We start from the raw sequence: 23,427 nt of genomic DNA, 5'->3' as shown, positions 1-23,427 counted from the left end.
GATCTTTCTTCCATTTCTTTTTATTGAAAGTTGTATGCACATATTCTGTTAGGAATATACTGTTTTGGAAATAAAGTACTCACCACAGACTTGCACTCAATGAGAAGGTGAAACAGTATTGTGAAGAGTGCTGCTGTGTTTATAGGGTTTCCAAAAGAAAGAATATCTATGTCTGAGTCATAGTAAGTCTGTAAAGGAAGACAGTAGTCAGTGTAATATATTCTTTACATATAGTCCCAATACAAAGTGTCATGAATAGTTTCAATATCATACATATTTGCATGCACACATTTCACTTCCATTCCAATGATGATCTTCTTAGTATACATTTATATATCAGGAAGAAAAATCAAATACTTATTCTCTGATTTGCCTAGGTTTTAAGCATGTCAAAATGTATAAATGTATTCTGTATCCAGCACTTACAAAGTAAGGCACAAAAAAGCAAACCAGACTTTGGTAAAAAGCATCCAGCAAGGTTATCCAGAGAGTTGAAGGCACGTAAGCCTGTGAGAAAAAAACATAATGGCATTGAAACAAACTGAACAAATTGCTGCATCCTTAACTAGCTTTAATTTGGATTTGGGGAAAGATTACATGCAGAAGTAATTCCAGTTAGTTTCCCAATGAAAGAAGCATCTTTTGTGTTATAGTTATTAGAATGAAGATCTCCCTCCAACCATAACTGTTAGTATTTAAATCAGCAGCCACCTCTGGGAACTCTGATCTTACAGTCGTTTCTGTCAGAACAGACCTACTAGAGCTGTAGTTAACTGAGTACTAAGGAAAGGAGGGGGCTAGCAGACAGTGATGTACCCTGCACTTCACCATCACTGAATGCCAAGTCCCACTTTCTTCTTTGTCCATCCCCTTCTTTTTGGTACATGCTCTGCTTGACTTCTCTAACAATGTTTATGTAGTACATTGCTTCACCTGAAGTCTTTAATTTTTCTTATCATCCAAATAAGATCGGGTCTATGACTAAAAAGAGCCAACAAAAATTTTCTGAAAAACAGATTTTATTTGTGCACATATTGCACAGGCCTAGATGTTTTTCTAATAGAGAAAGTGCTTTAAAACAATGTTTGTCTGAGGTGAATCATGAAAGAAAGATAAAAATGGCTCAAATGCTGACCATTTCAATTTGCTTCAGGCCAAGCACTCTTTAACCTACCACAGATTTCTGGCTCATCATGTACAGCTGTGGGAGCTGCATGAGTATCTCTGCAGATACATCTTTGTCCAAGACACCGTAAATGATGGGTGGTACCGATGTAAAAAGGAGATTGAAAAGAATCAAGATCCAGTAGTCAGTCATTGATGTGCCTGAAAACCCACAGAAAAACTGGTACCAAAATAGGAGGTTCACGTAGGTCTGAAAAGTCAAAGATGACATGATAAAATGTTACTCACAGACAAGTGTTTTAAAAGCCAGGAGAAAACCAGGCAGATCCTAGGTCTGGTTACAGTAATCTGTGGAAAACTAGGTATAAATGGTACAGAGTTCATGCCATCTGACACTTGAAAATTATATTTGACCAGCATGCAGTTTTACACTTCAAAATCAGACATGACTTGTTTAAATAGTCATGCTGCCACCACATTAATAATACCCATTACCCACTGTTTAATCAAATCAGACAATGGCTTTGAGTGGGAAATTCAGTCCAAGAAATAAGAGTCTCTGGTCTCTGCAGACATAAATGAGAAACTGAATTGTTTGACATATGCTTTTTGATCTCATTCACAATAGGAAGAGAAAAAAGAAAATAAAGCCCCACTAAACCCCTCAGTGCCCCCAAATATGCAAACTGTGTTTTCTATGGGATTGGATAGCTACATACCACATTCTTGTAGAAGTAGTAAAGTACCATGTTGGCAAGTCTGGTATAACACCAGTGACCATGGACAAGCAGCAGCTTCCTGAGGTGTCTAAACTGAGAGATTGCAAAGTCACTTGCCATCACAGCCTGCAATGCACATGAAGAAAAGGATATGCTACATCCAAACCGTTAAAGACAAGCTTCAGATACTGCCAAGTGAGTAACTTATCTGCTGTTGGAAATACTTATTTTATGATGTTTTATATATAGCGCTTACGAGGTTACCCTCACTCAGATATCCCCTTCCATACAAAACTTTACAACTAACACACAGAGCTCAGCCCAACATAGCATAGGCAGGAACATAGCTGTTGCCATTATTACCACACAAGTGCACAGAAATCACTGACACTTAGGCTGCTCATTTCCCTGCAGGACATGAGTAATTGGGAGCTCAGTGATAGGCAAAAAGATCTGTTGTTTGGAGCCTGACCTGCAGCATTCAGCTTCTGATTGCTCCTGGCAGAATGCTGAGACCAGGGCGTGAGCTCAGGTTGCGAGCTCAGGTTGCAAAGTCTTGCCCGTGTAAGGGTGTAGACTGTGGAGCTGCTGGGTCTCCAGTGTACACTCCAAAGTGATTTAAAATGGAACCTGACGTCATTTGCAGCTGTCTTTGGATACACTACCTGCATGCCCTCTTGGCCCGATATTCCCACACCAGTGTCAGCCACCTGGATCATACTGACGTCATTGGCACCATCACCTATAGAGAAAAGAGGGAGAATCAAAACTAGCTTTGCAGGCTATCACATCGCTATGGATGTGGCAGGAAAAGACAAATACTACACTCCAGAGAGTTCAGAGAAAAACATTTTTATGGCCAACAGTGCAGCCTATGGAAAACGCTAAGGAAAAGAGGATTAGTAAGTGGAAGGCCTGACTGAACTGAGCTATATTCTCCAAATGGATAATAGCTGTTCCTTTTGCCAGAATCTAGTTGGCATGCCAGAACAGAAAATATGGGTGTTTTAAATCAGAGCCAGTTATATCCCCTCTGCCTTCCTATTTTGGGGGGTTGTGATGGAAAGGAAAACCCTCTTACTTGCTGCTTTGCACATGTTACATAACATTGCATGACTGATGCTGTTCTTATTGCTTTAGATTACTGTAAGTTTATGGACTAAATTTGCTAGTTCAGAAGACTAACAGCATCTTATGCTAGAGACAACTACGGTTCAAAGATTATCTTGCTTGCAAAACAAATTTTGTTACAGACACTAACAAAATACAGGAGAGAAGAAACTGGCTTCTACTTCTTTTCAGAGGAAGAAGGATAACCACAGGACTCACCTACAGCTAACGTCACTGCCTTTAGCTTACTTCGCACCAGCTTGACCAGGACGCTCTTCTGTAGTGGTGTGGCTTGGCAGCAGACTACAGCCCGACATTTTTCTGTGAGTTCCAAGAAAATATTCTGTAGGCTGTCATGAAGGACATGCTCTAAAGTCCTTCCATCAATAACCAGGCCTGCACTGAACCCTGCAGCTTGGGTGGAGGGACTTGTAGAGACATTTCCAAGCCTCTGACTGGGGTTTTTTTTGGCAGAAGCATTCTTCTGGATGTCTTCTAAAATTTTGCTCATTACCAAGGCACAGACATCCTAATTAAAGACAAAAGAAAGGCAACTTATTAAATACTGTTTGTATTCTGGCTCCCTTTTCAATTCATAAAATACGTACGGAGAAAAGGTCAAATGCAGCCCTTGTATAGCATTTCTCTTTAATCCAGAAAGGCTCAGACATGAGCCTGAATAACCCTTTAAAATCACTAAGGATGCAGTCCGTTGTTAATAAAAGGGTCTGTGATATAACTTTGCTTAAGCAGATTGGCTTGGGTATTGCATAAGGAGAAGGGAAAAAACTGAAGCAAGTCAGAAAACCTTCACAGACTATCAGGAAAAGCAACTGTTAAGGATTCTGTAATGTTAGTACAGCTTTCATAAAAAACTTTTGCTCCTTAGATTTCTTTTGTCTAGCATGCAAAGCCAAAAGTGCATTTCAAATCAGATTACAGGTGAGCTGCAGTGAATTGTTGAAGAACTGGTCCGGTAGAATTTTTTAGCTTGTCAGAATCAACATAAGATGCCCAAAAGTTTATTGATATCAATATATGTAAGTCCATGCCATACAGAAGAACAAATGTTCTCATTATTTTACTTTGAAATGCAACAGTACCAAATCCTATTTTTTGTTTCAAAACCCAGTTAGAGGGATCACTACTCCAAAAGTGGCTCAGTTCCCACTGTCAAGTAAGATACTCATTCCCCAGTCGGGAAAAAAAAAACAGAGAGAAGTGTTACCAGAAATCAAATTCCAAGCTTTCCTCAAACACAACTGCATTAACATCCTTTATTTTTCACTTTATTTTACCCCCAGTTACTACTTGCCACACTATCTTTTATGGCATCTTAAGAAATACAAACTATATTTCTTAAGTAACGTGTTTCTCTTAAGAGAAACAAAGAAAAATGAAAGATCTTAGAAAATTCCTCCACATTTTGGAGAAGCCTCAGGTTTTATGGCTGCTCTGAGGAGGGACATTTCATACACTGGCTTTACCAGCAATCTCTTTCGTAAGCAATCCAAAATTGATAAAAATTAATTGAAAACCAGCTTTTTATAAGCAACCACAAGAGGATGAAATGATGAAGTAGGATTAAACTTGCTATCCAAACCAGCATTTTTAACCACTCTTTATCACACAATTCAATTACCGGGTTGTGAGGGAGAAGGTGGTTTTTTCTCTGATAAAAGTGTTGACAGATTAGTTTGAATTGCGTGCAATGTACTTCAATGAGATTATTCCTTCTATATCTTTGTGAGACAACCAGGGCTGAAGGCAAGTATTACAGAAAGTAACATAAAACTTAATTCAATAGAATTTGCCTAACAGTAATTCTCATACTGCTAATATGCTATAACTCACAGCCATTTGAAATGTCTAATAACACAGAATCATACAATCATTTGGGTTGACAATGAGCTTTAAGGTTATCCAGTCCAACCATAAACCTAACACTGCCACGTCCACCACTAAAACAAGTTCCTCAACAGCACACCTACACGCCTTTTAAACACCTCCAGGGACGGTGCCTCAACCACCTCCCTGGACAGCCTGTTCCAATGCTTGACAATCCTTTTGGTGAAGACACTTTTCCTAATATCCAACCTAAACTTCCCCTGGCACAACCTGGGGCCTTGTTAACACCCTAACTTATCATAATGGGAAATTAAGCAGTCTTAATTGAAATAATTAATCATAATTTAGGGACTGTATATAAAGAAACAAATGTTACATACATAGAAAAGATTTCACATGTTACCCACATGGAAGGAAACCATTAGTTTTCCAGTATTTTCATGTTCCAAGAAATCATGCTGTCTTTGGTTGAGAAAGCAGAGAACATTTTGTTTCTCTATATTGTCCTGTGGTACAGCCTAACAGAATTTTTCAGCAGAGAAGAAAATCTAATTTTCCACTCACCCTACTTTGTGATTTAAGACTGAAGATTCTGTCATCTGGTTCCAGCAGCTTACAAGCATAGGCAATGTTGACAGCTGTCTCTCTCTTGTCACCTGTCAGCATCCATATTTTTATTCCCGCTTTCCGTAATGCCTGTATCGTGTCCGGAACACCCTCCTGCAGGCGATCTTCAATGCCAGTGGCACCTTAATTTAGACAAGCAGAAGGATTAGTGCTGTTGTTATTTCCAAGATGCTGCAAGAGTGACAGGACAAGATGGTTCTCTGCATACCCACATCCAAAACTAGACACCCTACTGTGAAATGCTTGAAAATGGGAGCGAGATGGGGAGAGAGGAAGGGAGGGGGAGGAGTGAAGGTAGGAGGGAGAGTGGGATTAGGGGATTAAGGGAGGAAGGGAAAATGGAATTAAGAGAGGGTGGGAGGGGGGAGGGATGCAGGGGGGGAAGGATGCAGAGAGGGAGGGTGGGTCGAATTAAGGGATTAAGGGGGGGAGGGTGGGATTGAAGGAGCTGGGGGGAGGGAGGGACAGAGGGGAGGGAGTGAGTGATTAAGGGAGGGAGGGAGGGAGAGTGAGATTAAGCAAGCACCTTGGCTGTATGAAGCCATTTAACATCCTTGTTCTCACTTCCATTTAACGTTAGGGCCAACCCATACTGGTTACTATCACACCAGAGACACAAGCAAAAAAAAATGCCTTGGCCTGCAGGACAGCAGGACCCCACAGCAGCTAGACTTCTCTCTGCTGGCTTTAGTGCCAAAGGGTACCTGTATATCCTTAAAATGACATCAGTTTGCAGCACTCCTCTGGCTTCTCTCCAGAAACTGAAGCCAGTAATTCCAGAACTCTTTTTAGTATCAAGGTTTATGGCATTTGTACTAAGCAGATATGGCACAAAATGAGGGAAGTAACACCTTTTTACACAATAGGACCCGTCTCTCTTCAGCTTCTAGCTTCTAGCATGAGCTGCCTTTACTGCCAGTCTGCAGTTACCCTTTTACACACCTTTTGAAACATTTTTTTATTTCATTTCTGCACAGTTGAATGACCTTCAGAAGAATGGTTCCTGCAGAAGCATGCCTGACTTCCCAGCTCCATATCATTACAGAAGGACACAGCACAAGTATACCTGCTGTGCCACAAATGCAACACTGATGGAAAACACATCCAGAAGTGGGATATCTCTGAATGTTTGCATAGGTAGGCCTGTGATTTGTTATTATCATTTCATATGCTTATTAAAATGATATTTAAAAACTCTAGTGAACACAGAAAAATACAATGGTAATGATTACAAAAAAAAAAAAAATCAGTAAAAAAAAGTTTACCCTTTACAAACAACAGAAGAGTACCAGCTGTCTTCAGAGTGTTTTACTAGTACAAATTTACTAGTGAGACTTATGAAAATTCAGGAGTGACAATAAATTCTAGGTCTGTAGAAAGCTATGTGTTACACAAATTGAGATTAGCACAGCTCTCTACAAGCAAATTCCAATTATGAACATCCTAAGCTGTTTCCTGGGGGTTACAGCATTTTCTACATACCGAGCAAAGTTAGTTCTGTCTCAAGCCTCGTGGCAGATTCAAGCAGCAGCTTCTCCCTGTTGTCAATACTGGTTTCTGCTAAAAAATGATGATTTAACCACTCTGCATATTCTGCATCACTCATCACCTACACAGGGAGAGAAAACATCCGGCATGTATCTATACTGTGTTTTCAATGGTGCCTCGGAAGTGTTCTCATGGTTACTTCTGCTGCCCACATCCTGAGCCTAGAAGTGCAGCCCCTGGCAGAGCATTGCTCTGACATGTGCTCCAACATGTCCCTGGATTTAGTACAGTGTTCAGAGAGTTGAATTACTTACCCAGCCTACTCACTGGGACCCTGCGGGTTCCTGGAGCTGCCTGCCAGATTTCCACTTAGACGGAAGGTAGCAGTCCATGGACACAGTATTCTCTCCCTACTGCTCTTTAACTGCAGCACTGAGACAGCCACAGAACCACTGCACAGCTGAGTACAGCTCGATGACTGCGCAACTACACAGCCTGTTCTTTCACTTTACATAAGGCTTTGTAAAGAGGCTCCTTGCCTGTTTCAATCCCTAAGGAAATTTACTTCTGATCAGCTTTGAATTTAAAGTGGAATCTCAAAACATCACTTAAGTTCTGCATCTAGAGTTTGTAACATTTCAAACTGTTTGTGACATCAATAAAACACGTGTGACTTAATTTGTTTTCTGTGCCTGAAATTCCAACCAGGGTAAGATTCGCACAAGGAGGTCTGCTTAGGACTCTTAAAGAAAAATCAGAGTATTTAACAACCCCTGTTTCACAATTGGGCTGTTAAGCTGCTTGATCCTAAATTGACAACAACTATGGTAATCCAACAGAAGTCAGGAATTGATCTGGGTTATCTTACAGATTCCTTCTGAAAGAACATAAGGATAAACAAAGTGGGGCAATGGAAGAATCCGTTTAGAAGCTGTGATGTTTGCTCCACTGGTGATACCTCTCAGGCTGGTCACAGACTGCAAACATTCTTCAAAGTATGTATTAAAAGGAATACCTTCTTAGCAATACAAAGAGTGCGCAGTCCTCTTCTGGCATAGTCATCCAAATGCTGCTGAGTTCTCTCTTTAATCTTCTCTTCAATTTCTGAATTATTAGTACATGCTATCACACACAAAAAAAGAGAAAGCAAATAAAACATGTTTGTTTAGGCTAAATTTTGTGGAAAATTTTGAAGGTCTAAATACGTTCTTAAAACACCAAAATGTTTAAACTTTTAACTATGAATGTATCTTCATGTTTCCACCATGTGCTGTCTCTATAGTGAGCATGCAGTGCACCAGTCTGCACAAGCAGTGCAGATGAACCCATCTGGTACTGATATGTCTTTGCTTTGTATCAAAATCTTTTTCTAAAAAAAATTATTTTCTAAAATGAACTGGGCCACAAATAGTCAAGAAGCTTTACTGTTACTGGTCTAGTGGGAGGGACCCAAAAGGGCAGTTACTGAAAAGCTTTGATAAAAATAACTGTTAAGGGGTGGACTATTCAGACAGGCATTCAATTCACCTAACTTCGGAGATGCAAAAGTTAGGTTCCAAGTTTACCTTGAGAAACAAAGTAAGGCGAGGTACCTCAAGAATGAAATTACTCCCCTAGTAAGATGAAAGCCTACAGAGGCTTTTTGTCTAAACTTTAGATGGCTTATGTTGGGCAAGTTAAAATCCACTCTTGAAACTGGAAACATTCCTCTTCATACATCATACAAACCAAACTTCCTTTTGCAGAAAGCAAGCCTTTAAATATAATTCCTTTATATTACTTTTCAAACCATAAAAACAAACAAACCCCACCACCACCTTGGAACATCTTCTGAACTTAAATATACTTAGGTATTTATTTCTAATATACACAGGTAATATTTTCTCTTTACTCCCCTCAGTTAAAAATCAGTGACCATTTGCTACGGCGTATGAATAAGTCAGAGCTTAAACAACGTGCTTGGTGCATCCCTCCTGCGGCCCATTCAGAAACATTTACCTCCACACAACAGGGCCCAGCAGATATTATTATTACATCTAGAAACACAGAAATAATGAGTGGCTGAGGAAAAAAAAAATCAAAACACTCTGAGAGCTGACATCTGCTCCTGACACCTCTCTCCAAAAGTTGAGAAACGCTAACATAGGTAAAGGCTAGAGACTATCTCATTCTAATAAACACCACTCACTGTGTAGCAGAAGCCAACTCTCGTGCAGATGACCTTACTTTGCAACTGGAAATACTTCAGTTGGCTCCAAAGGGTCTGCTTAAGACACCACTAAACTCTTTGATTAACAGCTGCTTCTCTCTTTGCAGTTCCCACACCAGCACACGGCACAGATATATCTAGGTGACATGCAGTGCTACCTTTCTGGGCTCCCCACAAGGACTGTTCACAGATAATACTTCTGCTTGCTCACTTGTCTCCTCTCATGAATCATGCCATCTTTCACCTGTACTGAAGAATGTACAAGGTGAGCAAAGAATTACGAGTTCTACAGATACCTTCAGATGCAGTTCTCAACAAATCCATCATGACTGAGTCTGCGCCTTTTGTGTACACCACCACTTTGTTGGAGACTGGATGCCGAACCACCACTGACATCCTTTTCCGCAGTGAATCAAAAGGCAGGATATGCAGAAGCTGAAACGTTAAAGATCCCAGACCTGCAAAGTCCACAGTTACTTGATCTGGAGTCCTAGACTGTAAAACGCATTTATAAGCCCTGGCAGCATGAACCAAAGCAGCTTCATCTGGACTTTCAGCTTCATAACGTAGTTTAGGTAAGGGGGATAACTCAATAGATGACACAGCACTGTTGGTTTCACAGCCAGCTACATTCACCATATCTAGTTCCTGAGGCACTTGGGAATTTTCTGGGCTGTCAGTATTGTGAGGTTCACCAGCTCTGTGAGCAGCTCCATCCAAAGCAGGTGAGGCCAGTTTCATTCTGAAAATAGACAGTTTTCTCACAAAACTATTGGGGCTTTCAGATGATGACTCCTTCACACTTGGAAGTGGGGAGGAACTAAGTCTCCGGACTGACAGCCTCTGGAACATTTGCCTGATATCCTCAAGCGATTTAATAGGCATCCTACCCAGTGAAGAGAGTCTCATCTGGAAAAGAATAGTTAGAGAAAGCATTTATGTTAAATTCTTCATATTTTATTATATTAAAGAAGGACAGCTTACAAACTATGTATGTTTCTTAATGAATGCAGTATTTTAAAATTTACCACAAGTTTGACTGCCTGTATTAAAGATGGGCAGTTCAACTAAACATATAAACACACAAGTACACTAAACAGCTCCTGCAAGCTGTAAAAACACTTCAGGTCTGAAAATTGGATGTGTTTCAAGTCTGATTCATGACTCTACACAATACTTCTTTTTAGAACTTTCAGTAACGAAAAGAGTTAGTATGACATTGTAACTTTTAAAAGTTGTGGCAAACTGAATTGAACACTTTAATCCTTGTTCTGAATTAGAAGATATTTGTGAGGAATAAACCAACTCCATACCCCTCACAGTAACTAGCTACAAGAATTGTTAGAAACACAGTACCTTATCAATACTTTTTCAATGTTTTAAATTAAAGGTCAGTTCCTCTTTCCTCAATGTTACAAAATAATTGGCTTTCTGTTACTTAGAACAGTTAGTAAGCTAACAGCTTACAACAGAGGAACAAGGCACGCAAGGCTGACTCCTTTGTCACTGCTGTTGAAAAGCTAAGAATGAGTTACCAGAAAACATGTTCTTTTGCCACTGAAAAGCATAAATTAAGGACAGACTCTGGCTTCAGTTCTACCACCATTCCAGCAAGTTGTAATGTGTCTCCGTTCAACATCATGGAAATAGAGATTAGGAACATTACCCCTCCCTAATGCGACACTGAAATTTGCTGTTGCCTTGAGCTCTTTCATTCATTCTCTAATTGTGAACTCAGAAACCTCATGCCACATTGCTCTTCTCAGCTTTCCTACCAGTGCTTGGAGATCTTCTACTTTGCTAGAAAGTTATTCAGAAATATCTCCGAATATTTCTGAATATTCACCTGTACACTCTCACTTCTATATTTTTCTTCATCGCATTTAAGGAATAGCTAACCATAAACTATGAACTCAGGTGCCCCATCCACACATGGACCTCTAGGCTTCCTATGACACTTTCTGGGAATGCTTGGAAGCACAGTAAAATACCAGGTTTATTTATACACAGGAGGTAGTTCATATCCTACAGGATATGTTTTGGGAATGTCTCCAGCCATCATTGTAGGTTCACTGCCTAGATGGACACAAAAATCTAGTCCTTCACGTGCCATTAATATTTTTTTCAAAAGACAAAGTCAACAAATGGAAATCACCAAAGAATGGGGGAAGGAAATCGAAGCTGAACTTGAGAATTATCCTGCAACACAGTCAAAACTGGTAAAAAATGGGGTTATGAAAATCCCACCCTGAAAAAAAACCAAAGATTTGAAAAAAATAGTAGTATCTTTAAATATAAAGTTAGATTGTGTGCTCTGAAAACAATGAGTAGTCACTCCAGATTACTGAAGCAGGACAATCTAGCAAATGCACCGTCAATTCAAGGTGAGACCAGTTTATGTCACACTGTAAAGCATTTTTTCTTCAGATTAATATACTTAAAAAATTGATCTTCCATGTTTTTGTTGAAGCTCTATTTGAATAGTCAGGGAACAGGGAAGAGTGTTCTTAATTCCAATATTCTGGGAATCTCCTGAGATTATTCTTATCTTTCAGCCAAGAGTAACCTATTTGTAAAGGTAGCCTAAGTGTTGGTGTATTCTTAAAGGAAGCTATGCCCATATCAAGGAAAAAAACCCAGATTATAGAAAAAAGTTACAATGGCAATTCAATCTCAAAATTTGTCTTGTAAAAGTTATGAACAGTCTATACACAGAAACAAAAAGATGGAAGCCAAGTTACCAACACTGTTTTATACATTAACTCATTGCACTCTGTAGCTTTACAGTAATTCCCTTCTTTTTCTAACAGGACAAACTAAGAGGATAAAAGGATAATTATTTAATTGCCAGTTAATTGTTTTCTTCCTTTTGTAATCAAACCAAAACGGAGCTTGGTTATTTGTAAATATGGCCAAAAGCCAAAAGTGAAGCCTTCTTACCTTCTGACGTGGCTGATGGGGGACTGAAACCACAACAGTATTACAGATTGCCAGAGCAAGAAAGAAGTCAGTGATGTACATTGTCTCCAAAGATAACTTGCTGCTAGCTTCTTCTGACTGTTGATAGGAATGAAAAGAAATTTGACTGAACTTCTCCAGCAGCTGTGTGTCTGGTATAACATCCGTTTCCTATTATGAAATGAACAATGTCCATTAGGTTATAAGATTAATCTCAGTCTCTGAAGATTAAATCAGTTACAGAAGAATGAATGAACAACTTCCCTCCTGTGCTAAGTTAGTTGTACTAGGAAACAGAGAAACACTTTGGCGCTTTCACTGCCTTATGCTAGTCTATTGAAAATGGAAAACTTCATGCCCAAAGAGGTAAACAGTAAGGTCTTAGTTCACAGACACTTCTACAGAGATTAAGTATGATGAATGCTATTTAGACACCTTCAGGTACAGAAGCAGAGTTTTTGCCTCTCATAACCTCAAATAAATATTGATCATCTAGATATTTCCTATTAAAAACAAAAGAAAATTCTAGAAACTTCTTAAAATAAAAGAACAAACTGTTATTAAGATGAAGTTGGCAATTTCATCTGGAGTGGTCATGGACTCACAGCAGCAAGAACCAAAGCATACACCTTCATGATTCAATGAGTATCTGCAATTCAGGTGCAAATAGGATGCTGCCAAGCCATCATGACAGGCTCTGATTTTGAGGGGAGAGAGAGGGGATTTCTTAAATGACAAGCACTCTTGATCAAATGAGGGTAAAAAGATACTCCCTAATGAGTTACTTCAGAAATTTAGCATCAAACCCAACAGCTTTTACTTACAATGGGACTGCTGAAAGCCATGTGTCCTGAGTGGGGACCACCACCTGCTCCATCTTCCCTTATGAATGCAGGGTAACTACCAGACAACTGGTTCAAAGACTTTCTGTTCAAAGGTTCACACACAGCTCTGCAGTTGTGCCTCTGCCATTTTGACATATGTGTTGAAGAGCCACACTGACAATCAACTGAATCCTCATGCTCTGAATCCATCTCTTGATAGGATTCCAACCTCTTTGCTAAGGAAAGGGAAACAAAATTATTGTTCCATGAGCAAAAAGAAACTTGTCTAAAACACTGCCTAAAGGTTCAGGAACCAAAATTTTAAAATAAGGAATTTAATATATAGTTAAGAGTAATCCACCATTAATCCACAACCTGTAGGAAGCCGTCACACTGACTTCCTGTTTGGGACACTGCACTTCGAGAGCACCATTCCACTGGACCGAATCCAGAAGAGGAAGCAAGAATGATGAGGTTTCTAGACAACATGTCACATGGAAACAGTAAAATTAGCTGGAGTTACAGAGTCTTCAGAAGGGCACACTGATGGGAACCAAATAATAGTCTTCAAGTGAAGGGCAACTGCACCACAGATATAAATGCGGTTCTATGCCCCACAGGAAGGTCAGTGCTGTAAAGAACCACTATAGCAAATGGAAACACTCCTATGCTATCATGTACTTGATCAAGAACATACCCAAGTGTTTACACTGGAGCTCTCAAACAGTGTTTGATGACATGTCACAAGTTGAAATCTGAATCCAGAAAGCACTGGATCAGTGTACACTATTCAGGTTTCAACGTTTTACCTCTCACTGTGAAAACAGCATGCAGTGAGCATACACTAGCAGTTCAGTACCTAAAATCCACAGACAGCATGGAAAAATTGTTTTGAGGATTGTGTGTTGCATATTTATTTCATTGAAGTATGAATACAAACAATGGCATCCTAGGAAAAACAAAACATTAACACACAGACTTATCCAGCAACACCTCTAATTCCCTATTTCTTTCTTATTTCAAGTGGTAGCTACTGTACAGGAAAAAGTGAAAACTGTAATATTATTCTGTTTTATGTAAACATAAAACCTATCCACAGTTCAGTCCCCAGCTCTGTTGCTCAAAATGAGATGGAAATAGGTTTGTTATGTCACTTGTGAGTCCTTTTCCTCCTAGCAAAGCACAGGAGCTTAGCTATGTTCCAGAAATGAGGTACCAGATTTGCTACCCTGTTAGGTTTTCCATGTTTTCTTTTGTCTTCTGTTTCTGGAACATAAATGAAAGAATCCTCTCATCTTGCCACTCTGATGAGCCAAGGAAAGCAGAGAGACCAGAGCTTACACCTTCCTTGGGAGGCCATCTCCCTATTGTCAACATGAAATTAGTAACGTAATTCTTTCAAAAAACAGATAGATGGGAACGTAACAAACTGTGGCTCTCCACAACTACCAAATACAATATCCCATATGAGGCATTGATACCTTTTACTAGAAAGCAACGCCAGTGACTTATTTTGCAGAGGCAGGTTTGGACAACATGCCCATTCCATTAAGCTTCTAGGCTGTTGAGAAGAACTGCATGCTCTGTCTGAAGTGACATGTGTCACCTCTTGTAAAACCAGACTGCTCTACCGCCATGGTGCAAGAGGCACTTGTTACTTTAGAGAGAACACCGCATGGGGGCACCTATATGGAGGACTATACTGAATCACAGGCATTGCTGTTGTGTGCTTCCCTCATGTGCTCCCATTACCCTGGGTCATAGATATAAACACAGAGATAAATGTCTAGACTAGGTGGCTTGTATGCAAAGGACTGTACTGTGTTGCACTGCAACTCTTAACCTGTGTAGCAGCAGCCTTGCAAGCAGCAGCTCTATGCAACTGAACAAATACAAAGCGGGGCTAAACCACAGGACCTACCAAGGTTTCATAAAGTGATTTTCAGGGCTCATATAATTTCTAATTTGTTAGGAAGAAACCTATGCTTATTCTCCAGGAAAAAAACAGGGTGTAGGAGGAAATAATTATGAACATAACTAACACACTAATAATTTTGGAAGATAACTCTATGTGAACTACATAGAAAAGTACATGTAGACATACTTTCCCTAGCACACTGAGACCTGAATCAGCTACAGTTGCATCATTCACACTACTGCTTGGTTTCTCTTCTGAAATACTTTTCCTTCCTATAGGAAATGCTCTGAAAATACATTCTACTTCTTATCTAAGTTGTTCATTCACCAAGTTTGAGACTTAAAAATATTTTTTTCTCACTTTGCTGTAGCCATCCTTCCCAGTACAATCATGCAAAGCTAAAGAATTATCTGGACAGCCACACCATAACATTTTCAAAATATGTGCAGAAATTGCTGTAAAGTTTGTTTGCAACCATCTGGTCCTGTGACAAAAGGAGGGTTGAACTGATTCACTGCTGTGGCCAGCAGGGTGTGCCTTTTGCTCGCAGTTGTGAGCAGCTCTATCTGGCAGCAAACCCACCAATACCACAAAGGGGGTTTAATACACAGCTGTGCTTCACATGTCCACCTGTCAGCACCTCCCCTTTGATCTCATATGGAATGCTTGCATTGCCTACCAGCAAAAGAGCGAAGGTCTGCAGCCGCTAGTACTTACACATGGTAACTGTAACAAAAACTTTGTGTTTTTATATAATTAATAAAATAGCTACTAAATAATTCGTGTCACTCTGCCCAGTTTTCTCTTGTGTCTGGAGTTGTATCTTCTCCTGGCTCCCATAAGGCTTCAAGCTGGCTCTCATGGTATGTATACTGAAAGATGGTACACTTTTAGACAATAAGATAGCAACTATCCGTTAACACCACCTGGTAAATTTTTGGCTAACAATAAACAGCTGTGTGTAAGATATAAGTAAGAATACAACAGTCATTTTTGATGGAGGTACTTATCTTTGCATTAACACACATATGGACACACGTGACTGACTTGTACCTTAAAATTACTGTTAAGTAATGTATTAATACTGTTAAGCATGTAATTCATTTATGTTATTGTATCCTCAAGGGCAAAAGTATGTTGAATTGCAGCCTTAAGATATACTATATAAAGCTGGTATATTGCTATGTCAGTCAACAGTATGTTTAAACCCTAAAATGCTAGGTAAGCACTGGCACTCTAGTTGGGGAAAGAAAAAAAAGAGAGGAAAGACTAGATGGGCAATTTTCCAGTGTTCTGGGTTCTGAATATTTCAAGGAGAGAAACAAAACATAGTAGTCATGATTTCTTCCAGAGCAAGTAAAGGATATTACATTCATGGTATCAAAATGGTATCATGTTGGAAAAATGACCCATGTGAACACAGGTTTAGTGTCTTACCATTTTCCTCATGGCAATATTCCTGTCCTGCAATGCTGCATCTCCGAAAAACCATTTTATTTTCAGTGAGGGTTCCAGTCTTGTCAGAGAAGATATACTGAATCTGGCCAAGGTCTTCAGCAATATTCAGTGCTCGACACTGAATAGTTGAATCTGTTTTCTCATGGTAAAAATCAATGTCATTCTGTATTAAATAGATCTGTCCCAGTTTGACAATTTCAATTGAAACATAGAGAGAAACTGGGATCAAGACCTGTCAAAATAAAACATGGAGATTAAATAAAACCAAAGTCTTTGGCCAGTTACAAATATAAAGTAGCTCTACTGAAGCTGAAGAGTTAGTTACTCAAGGGTATAAATGAGATCAGAATATGACCCATGTTCAAAGCAGACTAAAGTTACCTGTAATAAAATTATCATCGTCCAGAACATATAGAACCCTGCTAATATTGGAGGAACCGATTTCCCATCTGGCTTGGGGATGTTAATAAAAGGTATTTCCGAATACCTAGTTAACCAAATTCCATGGCCTTGAAAACAAGAACAAGATAAAGTGAGTCAGTTGTATGTAAACTGTATCACAGTTCAGGGTCGTTGTGGTACCTGTTACACTCTGCAGTCCTTTCTATGCTTTTAAACTACCATTTTCTTTCTTAATTTTTTCTTCAACAGGAACCCAAATATCAGTGCATAGAAGAAATACCTTACATGCATTTCTATCAACAGCACATCTATACAGCATATCTCAGAACTAAGGAAATATTAACTACACTTCACAAACACTTCTCTTCCCCAAAAAACCCCCTCTGGCAATTAATTGCTATCCTTGCTTGTTCAGGTTTTAGTCTACCTGTGAACGTCATCATTATTAAGTACAGTCTGAAGAAGTATTTTTAAACATATTTTAAACACCTTCATGATCTGTCAGAAAAGTTAGTATGTTTAGATACACTCAAGGTCACCATTTAATCAATCCCTAAAAAATCAGATCATTACAACTCTAGTCACGCTAGATCTCTCACCTCAATGTGTACATCACACATTATCTGAAAAATCCCAAGAGAAAGTAGGAGTTCTGCAGAGCAGTAGTGAGAGAAAAGGGAAATCAACCAGAGAAACAGGTTCCAGACCTAAGAACTCACATCAGAAATATACTTCTTGACCACATCCCAGATTAAATATGACAACATGAACTAAAACCTGGTAGCATCCTCAATTTTTAGGGAATTACACATGGATAAAGACTGACAAAATGAATCAACTCCAAAATAAAACACTAAGCTGAGAGAGGAAAATAGTAGGAGTCTGGTGATTCTCACTTACCTATTGCTCCAGTTAAACACATCAAAATTAGAAGTAGAACACACCAAAGAATATCAGTGTTCACTTTTCTTTCCAATTTACTGCGCTTGTAATGAGGGCCATTGTTATTCAGCATGGCTTTGGTTTCATGACCTGCAACCAAAAAACAGGTTGAAATTCTCTGATGACAGGTATCAGAACCACAAGTGCTTTACATTTCTAAAGCTCTGGGAAACAGAATATTTCTATAGACAAATATTTGAACAGTGGTTATAAATACGAGTAAATTAATTTCTCATACAATGCATGAATTCTGTTGTAAAGAAAACTGAACAAGCTATATCAAAATCTGTCATGTGTACATTACCTTTTGTCACTAATGTTCCTTCCTACAGAAACAACCTCATTCTTGATCCCTCTATATTATTTCTAGTGTTTTCTACAAAATCCTACGCCTCTGTTACAACTATCTGGCTGGATACATCATATTGATTAGTTTAAAAACCTCTGCCCTTTGATGCAGAACACTGAAGAACAGCACTAGCTTCAGTTTCAGATAAGAAAAAAATCCTAAGCAAGCCAAGCATTTCCATGTTCACTTCAAAACCTGGGTTTACCATTGCAACTAATAGTTAAGGACAAGGGCCTGTTCACACACAACAGATCTGTTCTTCCAGTAATAATTAGGCATATCAGTTTTTTACATTGTTAAATCAGAAGCAAACTTCCCCCAGACATGAGTTCTTAACATTTCTAGCTACAGCTGCCTTTTGCTGGATTCAAGCTTTTACTCTTCCAATTCCCCTTTGCATGATACTGTTTTTTAGGGCACATAACCATCTTGTGTGCAAGGCAATCTGTGAAAGCCAGGGTGGTTCACTAACCTGCATAAACCACTATGCCTACAACAGCTTCTGTGTTTCTTACTGTGCATCCTCGCAGGAGTAAGTTTTCCTTGCTGAGAGCCACTCGATCCTTGTTTGAATGCTCACTGTAAAAAAAAGCACATCACGTCAGCTGTAGGACTCCAGCAATTACAGTTAGGCTTTGCAAAACCACTGGAGAGTAGACTTCCCAAAGAAGCTGCTAGTCACTGACCCCCATTCTGACATTACTGATTGGACTTTTCAAAAGAATGGAGTAACATGCAAGCAGATCACTCTTGAAAATCCAAGCAAGCATAAAGGCACTGCATTACAATTTTCTTGTGTTTATAAGCCCAGAATTTGCCAGCTGTCATATGAGAAGTAGGCAACACTATTGAAAAGAGATCCAAGACAAACACTGGAAGTTTGAAACCCTATAACTTCTACTTGGATTACCAGCATCAGAAAAAATTTGGAGAAAATAGAAAATATGTTTAAAATTCCATTTTAAACATATTGAGAGCATCACCACTCCTGTGGTATACTTTCACTGCAGGCAGGCCCACTGTAAAGGTGCTTCCTCAAACTAAGATTTATATATATTTATTTATCTTCTCAAATATCTAATGTGTCAGTGTGCAAAGGGAAGAATATAGACATAACTCTCAAATCCTGAAAATCAGTTACCCCATAAAACAGCACTTTGTTTTCCTACTGTCTACAGAAAATCATAAACCTGTAAGAATCATACAATGGCTGGGGTTGGAAGAGACCTTAGAGATCATCTAGTTCTTTAAGGTTCCTTCCAACTCTAACCCTGAAGAAAAACCCTAACCCTAATCATGAACTAAACCTGACAAAAAAACTACAGCTAGGTACACTGGTGAAAAGGAGTTTGATCAAGTAATTGATGGTTAAAGAAAACAAAGAGCAGGAAGGGAAGCCAGTCCTTTTGATTTCCAATTCTCAGCAATGCAGTTTTGCAATCAGGCCATGCTCCAGATCAAATACTGTAGAGGTCACACATTATGAAGGGCAGATTTGAAACAGCTATTTCAAGTATGAAATACACAATTGCAAAACAGCCTGAACTAAGATGTTAAAAATATTCAATAGAAAATAAAAAGCATCAGTTCACAATCTGCTGCTCAGAAAACCCTCTGGAGCTCTATCTGTTGGGCTGCACTCAGAAAGGTAGTGGTGCAAACTGATTTCTATCTATATTGTTATTTTTTAAAGCAAACATTACAAACTCTGACAAAGCAAAAGACAGTAGTTTAAAGAGCCATCAAGCATACTTACACAAAGCCTCGGAATCGACTGAGGTTGTTGTTAGGACTTTCACACTCTATTCTACTGGAAAATTCCTCTGGATCAATTTCAGAGACCTAAAGCCACAGGAACAAAAAAAAAACCCCAAAAACAGAACTCAGACAAAATGAGATAGAACTTAAAAACATCATAAACTCATAGGTTCAGATATTGCTATCTTTGAAACTGTAGGTTGTGGGTGGTGTTGATGGCCTCCTACCCTGCATAAATCAGACTTACAAATCATAGAACGACTTTCTAGTAAATATCAAGCCCTGACAAGTATCAGTTGCATTGCTGATATTCTGAGAGCACTGGAAAGGAGAAAATGGGTGGAAGAGTAAGGAAGAAGAAAACAACAAAACCAATAAGAACATCTAAAAGGAAGAGATTTCCCATAGGTTTTTTTCATTATATGGAAAATAAAAGAAAAAGAAGAGGCACTGTCTTCTCTGCAAGCAGTATTTCTTGCACACAGGCATTTTTTTCCTAGTACCATGACCAGGATGCTATTTGTGCTAACACAAAGAAAGCAGGTAGAATTTTGTAATGATGTTTGAGACTTATGAGTACCAAAGAAAAGGCTGTTATGAAAGGCCAGAGGTACACGTTAATTAGAAAAGCCAAGCAAAACAAAATCCTGTATTAGTAAGAATGAAGCATGACAAGAAGTAAGAGAAAAGCCAAAAGGCCTTATTTTAGGAATTACCTGCTGTTGCAATTTAATTTCAGTTAATGGCATATGCCTCTAGTCCCCAGTATAACACAGGCTAGCCACAGGTATAACTGAGTCATTTCCAAACTGAGTACCTGTCACTAACTCTTTGGAAAGAACTCTTTGGAAGTTCTACTGTTTAGAAAAAACCAAATACACAATTCAAAGTTTCAAACTCCCAGGTATAATTCTCTGATTCACAGGTGTTACTGAATACATCTGCATAATTACAGGTTTCTGAGAAGGCTGTACTCCCACAGCCATGTGGCTTCACACTGGCAGAATAGCAACTGTGAGCTTAAAACACGACCCTGTAAGTAGAATTTGAAACTCAGAAGACATTATATTATTAGCTTTATATATTGTTGGCTTGCTAAAAAAATTTTTATTATGTTTTTCTGTATTGATGTATTGCACTGTATTAACCTGAAGTTGATTGACTCTCGTGGACAGCACATCATGCCTTTGTTATTACCAGACTCACTAAGTAACGGGACTTAGAGACAACTTCTCACTTCCTCACCACTGTTGAAAATTCAGAGGCAGTTCAGGTAATTTTAACTCCAGAGGACTAATCAGTCTGTTGTTATGGAGACAGCACTGAGTCTCCTCGCTATTGTTTTCAGCATGGTGTTTCAGCAGCAGAACTCAGTACCAGGTGTGCTGAAGACTGCAGAAATGACACGATTCTTTGATCTTTTGATATTGTCCCCTTCCTATTGTGCCAGTCTCCAACATTTTGACTGCTAGGTATAACATTAAAGTACTGTATGGAGTAACAATATATTTGAAATACAAAAAAAACAGTGAAAGAGAAGATAATATCTGCTCTTCTTTTTAGGTCTTTATACAGCACAGAAGTCCCCTCTAAAAAACTCAAATTTCTCACCCACAGCATGCTATGCACCATACTTGACTTCTTGACATTTACCTGAATAGGTAATTTCACCGGCTTGCATTACTTCAAATAGATCTGTCTTTCTCAGGGTTAGGTGAACACATAAATATTTTCTCCAAAACAACTCCAGTAACAATTTATAACTGTTACCTAATAACTTTGTTTTCAGATGTGGACTGCTGAGCTATCATGAATTAGGCAATGTAGAGGGCTGAGTTGATTGGGTTTTTTTAGTTGACCATCTGTCTTGTCAACTTTCTTAGGTGACTAGAAACACACAACTATCACCTGCTCTGCATATCCTTTCACCACCTGTCTCTGCTTCAGATTGGTTTCTCCATCAAGGCCTGCTGTTTCAATGTAACAGATCCCATCCAGGTCACTGGAATATAACAGCACCATGTCAGCAGGAATGATTTCATTACGTGAAAGCCGGACGAAGTCTCCAACATTGACATTTTTCCAGCACTCATCTATGTATTTCTTCTCCTTCCTGAAATACACAGAAGAACAGTGACTTTTTACAAATGCATAATCTAATCTGAAAGGTCAGACAAACACACTGGAACTAGAAAATGTCTCAAATAACTATTTATGCTTCCAACCATTAAAAATCTCTGATAAGATAGTGCAAGCTGAATATAATTACAAAGAATCAACTCTGGAGTCCAAGCCATTTTTCTGGGAATTACATTCAAGACACCCTCTGAGAATTATTTTAGCTCTATTTAAAATTCAACACACTTGCTTCCTATATATTCATCATTCCAAGAAAGGAAACAGTGTTTTCAGTATTTCTCTTTGGGCCTTCACTTTTTCTTGCAATTACGCAACAAGAACAGTTTATTCTCTTCTGATAAGGCCTTTCAAAAATGTCTGTCTCCCAAAATAACAAATATTTACCAGTAAGGAAAGAATATTCAGCAACAACTTCACTGATGCTCTGAATATAAATATTTGTATTTACAGAATTTTAAAGTATTTTTTTTGTTAATTTTTGAATGTAAGGTTCAAGGCCAGATAGGATGGTATTTTGAGCAAACTGGTCTAGTGGAAGGTGTCCCTGCCCATGGCTAGGAGGTGGAACTAGATGATCTCTAAGGTCCCTTCAACCATTCTATGATTCTGTGAAGGTACCAAGACTCTGTAATACTCAGTGAAGTCAATAAAAGCTCATGCTTGTCTGCACTGAGTTGAAATTCTTTATTAGTATGAAATATCCAGGCATGAAGTAAATAAGTTTGAACCGTTTTCAACATTCCATTTATAGCTGCTTTTTGTGTTCTCAGCTGAGATTAAGAATTTTCCTTTAATGTATAATCGCAGCAGTTCATTGCAAACACAGTGAAGTTTAGGGTGGTAAACAGGATGCAAGGTAAAAAGCAACAAAGAGTGCTTGAGGAGTTAGCCAGAGGCACATAGCAGCAGGCTAGTGCAATGTGGGTGGATGAAACACACCTACAGTGACTGCTACAAGGACTGTGCAGGTCTGGAGTAGGTTTTTGTAAAAACTATTACTGCCCTCAGTGACTGCTTTGTTTCCTGCCTTGCATGGACTAACCCAACAGCAACGTTTAAAGAGAGGAGCACGTACTCTCCACAGTTTTCATTTCTCAGTCATCCAGACTGGTGTATGGTTTGGGCTGCATTTTCTATTCAAACAGAAACAGACACTCCTAATGACAAAGAAAATATCAGAAAAACATTTCCTGTACTGAGCTTTGCACCCGTACTTTTCAGACCTGCATTATCTGATAGTATCCCTTAGAAAATACCTGTCTACAAACAGATGGCACAAGGCCCACACATTTAACCACTGAAATGATGACAGTTTCTCCACTGAAGATAAGGAGGTGTTTATATTGCTTTCAAAGTGCAAACAAAGCAAAACCAGGAAGCAATAAAAGCTGACAAAAATTAAAGTGATATAATGCACAACTGTTTTCTCCTTAAGATGCTCATCACTAGTCTTCTACGCAGATGGAACGCTGGCACAATGGAAAGCATGTAAAACTTAAAGCTACAGCCATGTCTATCAGAAGATGGATGGATTAAAAAAACTGCAGGAATCA

General features: G+C 38.9%; 1 protein-coding gene across 4 annotated transcripts in view; it reads right to left on the bottom strand.

Moving 5' to 3' along the window:
* ATP10D (ATPase phospholipid transporting 10D (putative)) overlaps positions 1–23,427 on the bottom strand; it is a 45,507-nt gene that overhangs the window by 7,675 nt on the left and 14,405 nt on the right. For all 4 annotated transcript variants that reach the window (XM_051789908.1, XM_051789911.1, XM_051789910.1 and 1 more), the window contains 18 exons: positions 21,644–21,848; positions 19,734–19,819; positions 18,450–18,556; positions 17,587–17,718; positions 16,666–16,793; positions 16,264–16,516; positions 12,909–13,144; positions 12,067–12,255; positions 9,423–10,035; positions 7,933–8,039; positions 6,912–7,038; positions 5,367–5,551; positions 3,174–3,483; positions 2,510–2,586; positions 1,845–1,970; positions 1,175–1,375; positions 427–507; positions 84–188 (listed from right to left, as the gene is read on the bottom strand). In XM_051789908.1, coding sequence (XP_051645868.1) covers positions 84–188; positions 427–507; positions 1,175–1,375; positions 1,845–1,970; positions 2,510–2,586; positions 3,174–3,483; positions 5,367–5,551; positions 6,912–7,038; positions 7,933–8,039; positions 9,423–10,035; positions 12,067–12,255; positions 12,909–13,144; positions 16,264–16,516; positions 16,666–16,793; positions 17,587–17,718; positions 18,450–18,556; positions 19,734–19,819; positions 21,644–21,848 — 3,268 coding nt within the window. The remainder of the gene's footprint in view (positions 1–83; positions 189–426; positions 508–1,174; positions 1,376–1,844; positions 1,971–2,509; positions 2,587–3,173; positions 3,484–5,366; positions 5,552–6,911; positions 7,039–7,932; positions 8,040–9,422; positions 10,036–12,066; positions 12,256–12,908; positions 13,145–16,263; positions 16,517–16,665; positions 16,794–17,586; positions 17,719–18,449; positions 18,557–19,733; positions 19,820–21,643; positions 21,849–23,427) is intronic.

This window comes from Manacus candei, unplaced genomic scaffold, assembly GCF_025592945.1.
Source record: "Manacus candei isolate 608988 ecotype Guabito, Panama unplaced genomic scaffold, ASM2559294v1 h1tg000028l, whole genome shotgun sequence".
In the NCBI taxonomy this organism is placed as follows: Eukaryota; Metazoa; Chordata; class Aves; order Passeriformes; family Pipridae; genus Manacus; species Manacus candei.
Note: the sequence above shows the minus strand (reverse complement) of the source record. Positions and strands in the feature narration are given on the sequence as shown.